We start from the raw sequence: 6,864 nt of genomic DNA, 5'->3' as shown, positions 1-6,864 counted from the left end.
TAAATTCCTGATAGGAACAAATTGGAAACTAAATGCTAGCGGACGTAATAATTGTCGTAAAATCACTGAACATATTAGAGAGATTAAAAATATGTATTCACGTCTTTCTTTCCAAATAATTTTTTAATTCTTTTCACGGGAGAATTAAAAAAAACGGTAAAAACTTTTCGAAGAAGAAAATATGCTGAAAGTGTGCCAAGATTTAAAAAAAAATTGAATTGACTTAAAGAAAATCTTAGTATAATAAAAATGAGTATCTATTCTTCAAAACCGGAATTAATTGCTAAAGAGCGAAAACTTGAATGCATCGAAAAAAATTTTCTTTCCCTTAATAAAATGGGTGATAAAACTGATGCTAAAAAGCAAAAAGCAAAAACTACCGCCAAAGAGCGAAAAAATGAAAGTGACATAAAGAAAAATCTTTCCGTAATAAAAATGGAAAGTAAAACTGTTAAAGATCGAAAAGTATCAATGGCATCATTAAGAAGGGATGCTAAAGAAAGGTACATCAAAGGCTATACCAAAATGACAAGGGAACAGCTCGTTGAAGCAATAAGAACAACAAGACCTATCATTGGTCAAAAGTCTGTTAATGATCGAAAAGATCGAAATAAAATGACTGTAAAAGAATTAAGAGAGATGGCTAAAGGTCGTGATGATATCAAAGGTATCTATAAAATGAAAAAAGCTGATCTCATTGCAGCTTTAAATATTACCATCATTGGAAGTGGTCCTGCTCCTCAACCTGTAGCTCGTAGACGCACGACTGAGACGAGACCTTTGCCTGTTAATGAAAGACCTACCGTGGTTAGGTTTGTTCGACCAGCTGTAAAAGTTTCTGTAAAACCGACAAAAGTAAGGTTTGTTCATCCACCTGTCAAAGTTTCTGTAAAGCCGACAAAAGTTTCAATAAAGCCGACAAAAGTAAGGTTTGCTGTTGGTTCTGAAAGACCTGTGCCTGCTCCAAGACCTGTGCCTGCTCCAAGACCAAGGTCTGACGACTTGATTTCATTCGAAACTTCTGCTCTCTTGCAAAATAGGATGATAAGAGATGAACCCTCTATTCTTAACACACCGGTTATCGATTCAACAAACGTTATTACACCTAGACCGGTTCCAGCACCAAGACCTTTATTTTCAAGTCTGACGGCAGCTACAAAAAGTGTGGCGTCCTATGTTAAAACTAAGTTTAATGATATTAAAGAATGGATAGATCCCTACGTTCCTGAAGTAGTCAAGAAGAATGTAAGCGAATCAGTGAAACAAATCGATGAAAAGATACAGTCTATCAAATCACTTGTATTAAAAACAGTGTATAAACAACCCGTGCCAAAACCTTATAAAATAAACTTCAAGTTGACTAAGCATTCAGCAGAGCGCTCCACCAGAGTATTTTCTTACGAGCCGTCTTCTCGGCAACAAGACATTGTTTCATTTCAAAACTTGGTGAGAGAGTCTGCCATTCAAACCATGGAAGGGGAAAGAAACACAAAGGTAAGAATTATTTTAATCTGTGAAATGACTCGCGTAAGCATCTTGACTGGTGAGGAAACTACTCAGACAGCTAACTTTTCATCTAATGCGCAAAGATTATTAGAGGGTGATGATGTGAGAGAGCTTATGACTGAAATGGAAGAAAAAATCTTGGAACGTAGCGCTAATTACAACAAGATGGGATCCAATTGCGTCTTGTCAAAGATTTTAAGAATGGATATAAGCTTTGTTGATTATGAACCTTTCAAGGGCTCTTCCTACATGGAGCTGCCTCTCAAGTTGAAAAACAAAAAGGCTATCATCAACATGGTAAACAACGACAATGAATGCTTCAAGTGGTGCGTCACCAGAGCGTTGAATCTTAAAAATAGAGACAATGAAAGAATTGACAATGATCTTATTTTAAAATCAGAAGAGTTGAATTGGGAAGGAATGGAATTTCCTGTAAAGACAACTCAAATCAAAAAGTTTGAATTGAATAATCCTGACATCAGCGTGAACGTCTTTCACTATGAAATGAATAAGCCTCAACCTATGCTTATATCCAAATTTCATGATCGAAAGCACTGTGTTGATTTGCTGTATATTTCAAACAAAGACAACAGCCATTATTGCCTTATTAACAATTTCAGTCGGTTTGCCGGCTCCTCAACAACAAAACGAAAAAGAAAACTTAATTTTTGCAGAAATTGCATGCATGGTTATGACCAAGAAGAAAAGCTTCAAATTCACAAAGGATACTGTTATGAGAACGCTCCAATGCGAATTGATCTTCCTAAAGAAGGGTCAACCCTTGAGTTTAAAAACTACAACAACAACATGAGAGTTCCGTACTGTGTCTATGCCGACTTTGAAAGTTTTATCAAGCCCATCGATGACAGCACTTGCACCCCTGACTTAAAACAGTCATACACCAAAAAATACCAAAAGCATGTTCCAAGCTCCTTCTGCTATTACATCATAGGACCTGATGGTTTAAAAATTAAATCTTTTGAGTATACAGCCGAAAGCGATAAGGATGACGTAGGTAAAAAGTTTGTTACCAGTATTGAAGCTGACTTTATAAAGATTTGCTGTGATAGTTATTCACTTAAACAACAATGGAAGAATAAGCCAATAAAGACGGATGAGGATAAGAAGAAGTTTGAAGCTGCAACTCAATGCCACATTTGCAAAAAAGATCTTGACGGTGACAAAGTGTGGGATCACTGTCATTTGACTGGAAAATACCGCGGTGCTGCTCATGATGCTTGCAATAAAAAATATCGAATTCCAAAATTTATTCCCGTTGTCTTTCATAATTTGTCTGCCTATGACAGTCATTTGTTCATCAAGAGATTAGGCGGAAAAAACGGAAAACTCAATTGCATACCCAACAGCGAAGAAAAATACATCAGCTTCTCAAAAAGCATCAAAGTGAGAGATTCGATTGATAAGAAAGGTAAGCCAACAAAAGTGTATAGAGATTTAAGGTTCGTTGACAGCTATAGGTTCATGCAAAGCTCGTTAGCAGATTTGACTAGCAACCTTGTTAAAGATTTGTGTGAGGAGTGCTCTAAATTAGACCCTAAGACATGCAAAAAGGACTGCCTTGATAAGAAAGGTAAAAAATGCAAGTGCAGAGACAATTGTAAAGACTGCGCTCATAGAAGATTTAAAAAAGGAGACATCATGTGCAAACATCTCAATTCATTATACGGCGGAGAACAAAGAAATTTGCTACTAAGAAAAGGAGTTTACCCCTATGAATGGGTGGACTCGATTGAAAAGTTTTCCGAAACGCAATTGCCTCCGAAAGAAGCCTTTTATTCTAGACTAGATGATAAACGCATCAGCGATGAAGACTACGCGCATGCACAAAACGTTTGGAACGTATTTGGATGTGAAACCTTTAAAGACTATCACGTGCTATACAACAAGTCCGACGTTCTTAATCTTGCCGATGTCTTTGAAAATTTTAGAGACACTTGCATGGAATATTACGGTCTTGATCCCGCCTGGTATTACACCTCTCCTGGTTTGGCTTGGGACGCTATGTTAAAGGAAACTAAAATTGAGCTGGACTTGATAACCGATATTGACATGCTCAACATGATCCAAAAAGGAATACGCGGTGGAATCTGCATGATCTCGAATCGACTTGGAAATGCTAATAACAAATACATGTCAGACTATGATCCTTCACAACCATCCACATTTATTCAGTACTTAGACGCCAACAATCTTTATGGATGGGCTATGAGTAAAGCTCTTCCCGTTGGAGGATTCAGATGGATGACTGATCTTGAAAATTGGCGCAGCATGCCGTGCATTCTTGAAGTTGACTTGAGCTATCCTGTTGAGCTTCACGATTTACACAACGACTACCCTCTTGCACCTGAAAGATTAACCATTGGAAAAGTACCCAAGCTGGTTCCCAATTTAAACAACAAAGAAAAATACGTCATTCACCATGAAAGCCTAAAACTCTATGAACGATTGGGTTTAGTCATCACCAAAATTCATCGAGGCTTTACCTTAAGAGAAGAACTTTTCATGAAATCATAGATTGATGGCAACACCGATAAAAGAACAAGAGCTAAAAACGAATTTGAGAAGGATTTTTTCAAACTCATGAACAACTCCGTCTTTGGTAAAACCATGGAAAACATTCTAAAGCATGTTGATATTAAACTTGTCACCACAAGAAAAGAAGTCTTAAAATTATCCAAAAATCCTCGTTATGATCGGTACAACATTTTTGATGAAAACCTTGCTGCCATTCACATGAAGAAAACACAAGTTACTTACGATAAACCTGTTTACTTAGGAATGAGCATCCTCGACCTGAGCAAAACTCTCATGTTTGAACACCACTATGACTACATGAAACCTAAATACGGTGATCGAGCAAAACTTCTCATGACTGATACTGACTCGCTCATTTATGAAATCGAAACAGACGATTTTTACAAAGACATTGCTGATGATGTACTTGAAAAATTTGACACGAGCGAATTTCCAAAAGACCACCCTGCCATTGAAAACGTTGGCTTCAAAGTAGGAAAAAATAAAAAGGTTATTGGCAAGTTCAAAGATGAGACCGGTGGAAAGCAAATCACGCAGTTTGTCGGGCTTCGACCTAAGCTCTACTCCTACTACATCCCTGAAGAAATTGAAAAAGAAGATAAAGAGCACAAAAAATGCAAAGGAGTCAAAAAGAACGTGGTCAAAAATAAGATTACTCATCAAGACTACTATGACTGCTTGCAGGGTAAACAAGAAAAACTCACCACCATGAACGTTTTCAGATCTCATCTTCACGACGTTTACACTGAAGAAATTAACAAAGTCGCACTCAGCGCTAACGATGACAAAAGAATCATCTTACAAGACGGAATTCACACCTTGGCTATTGGACATTACAAAACAAGAAAATTGAATTAACATCTTAAAACATCTTAAAGGCATCTTTAGACATCTTGAAGAACTGGTATAGAAATAACATGATTATTTATATACTTCTTCTTGATTTTTAAAGACGACTGTATTGGTTTTGTCATGATATGAAGTGTTCGCCATTTTTTATGCATCCTTAAGTATGGGAATGGGTCAATGCGCCAGAACCCGCATTTGCCTATATATATTATAGTAAGAAATTTTACTTTATCAATTTCGTAATTTAAGTGAATACATAAGCGATCTAATAAATTTGAAATTTTTTATTCGTAACCTTTGAAATCTTAAACTCTTCAAGATTTTTTTCTTATTATTGGGACAACAAATTCTGGCAATAGAAATGAGTTTTCTGAAATGTCAACTATATTTAATCTTCCTTTGTCATCAATTTTGCTGTAAATGAAAGGATTTGGTTCCAAAGTTATTTTTTTCATAACTTTTTGTAGTTATATATATAACTAAATGTTTAGCTTTGCATAAATACAAAATAAAAATAAAACATGAGAATATATTTTTAAGTTTTTATCTTTTTAAGAAACTTTTATCCAATATTATTCTATTTAGTTATCGCTCGGCTTTAGGAAATGATGTAAAACAGTTGATTTCAAAAGAAATGTACATAACATTGTGTTGATTGAGTTACATAAAGTGCCTATTAATTAAAATCGAGAAAGTGTGAACATTACTTAACACATAAAGTATCTATTCACATTAACATAATTTAATTAGGTATTAACGAATTTACTAAAGTTGCAAAATGCCTAAAAGAAAAGAAAGGTTAAAATTTAAAAAAGCAGAAAAGCTACCTGTTAAGTATATCACAATATCAGTCCATTCTTGTTTACCCACAAGTTGTTTTTTTAGATCTTCAGTTGTTGGGTGATTCTGTCGTTCCTTCCATGTTATCAAACACTTAAATGCTCTAATTCTTAAATCTGAATGTTGCTTACTGATATTTTCCAATGTTTTCTCATCAATTCCCAAAGCCAGTCCAAGATTCATCCAGTTTTTGCCATTACCTTTGCTAAGAAGGTTGCATATCTTTTGATCAATTTCTACACCCATTTAATTTTAGGTTAATACAGAGCTTCTGTAATAAAAATGGTAAATCTGTTGATTATCTTTTTTTTGCTGAAAATAAAAATCTATCATCATGCATATATTGCGGAGCTGTCAAAAGCATTTTAAGTAAACTTTAAACAAAATATTTTATAATAATAATAATAGTAGTAATCCACCGCTTACACTTCTAATAAAGATTGACGAATTTCAAAGTAATTTTTTATTTAAATTGAAAATAAAAAAGTTGGCAAGTGTGAATTAATTTAAAAATCACGATTTTAAATATTAATGAACAGTTAAATATACATAAAACCAATCCACCTATGATATATAAGGATATTGTTAAACAAGTTTCAATTATGTATATTCCATCAATAGATCACATTGCATTCAACGCAAGCTATACCTCCACCTACACTAACAAGATCATTTTGTATTTCAAGAATATTGTCATTACTCTATACAACAATATTTTTGAAATACAAAATTAATGACCCTATCTTAAGTTTTTTGTCACCTAATACCTGATTGGTTTAATGATTGAATTGGTTAGTATTATTGGTTAGAGAGCGGAAATAATTGTTTTTAATGTTCGGAAGCAAATTCCTGTATAAAAAAAGGTGACGCGGCTCAAAGTCAACTAAACTCTTATTTAACTTTTGGTTCGTCAATAGTTTTGCTTGGTATGCAAAATGTAAAAAAAAAAAAAAAAAAAAAAAAAATCTGTATTTATTTAAAGATATTAAAAATCTGTTGCCGATAAAATTTTGCGCAACTGCATTTCGATAACCAAAAAGAAGTACAAAATAAGATTTTTGGAGAATTGTTGAGCGTTCTAGTTGTCTCCTTAAGTTTGACATTAGTGTTCAC

At 34.3% G+C, this 6,864-nt stretch overlaps 1 protein-coding gene across 1 annotated transcript; it reads left to right on the top strand.

Moving 5' to 3' along the window:
• Positions 1 to 471: 471 nt before the first annotated feature.
• LOC149877845 (uncharacterized) lies at positions 472 to 4,041 on the top strand. Its single transcript, XM_090073614.1, has 3 exons — positions 472 to 1,077; positions 1,744 to 2,819; positions 2,979 to 4,041. The coding sequence occupies exons 1-3, from the start codon at positions 472 to 474 to the stop codon at positions 4,039 to 4,041; spliced, it is 2,745 nt and encodes a 914-aa protein (XP_089929740.1).
• The last annotated feature ends 2,823 nt before the right edge of the window (positions 4,042 to 6,864 follow it).

Source organism: Hydra viridissima, unplaced genomic scaffold (assembly GCF_058129835.1).
Source record: "Hydra viridissima isolate aposymbiotic clone 2 unplaced genomic scaffold, HvirCarnegie_v1 scaffold_16, whole genome shotgun sequence".
Classification (NCBI taxonomy): Eukaryota; Metazoa; Cnidaria; class Hydrozoa; order Anthoathecata; family Hydridae; genus Hydra; species Hydra viridissima.
This window is presented reverse-complemented; position numbering and strand designations above follow the sequence as displayed.

Excerpts from the sequence above, each read along its gene's own strand:
- LOC149877845 (XM_090073614.1), top strand. The coding sequence starts at position 472 with ATGGCATCATTAAGAAGGGATGCTAAAGAAAGGTACATCAAAGGCTAT. Across the intron at positions 1,078-1,743 it reads CCTCTATTCTTAACACACCG|GGCTCTTCCTACATGGAGCT; the intron begins GTTATCGATTCA and ends GAACCTTTCAAG. Across the intron at positions 2,820-2,978 it reads TCTGCCTATGACAGTCATTT|CTATAGGTTCATGCAAAGCT; the intron begins GTTCATCAAGAG and ends GTTCGTTGACAG.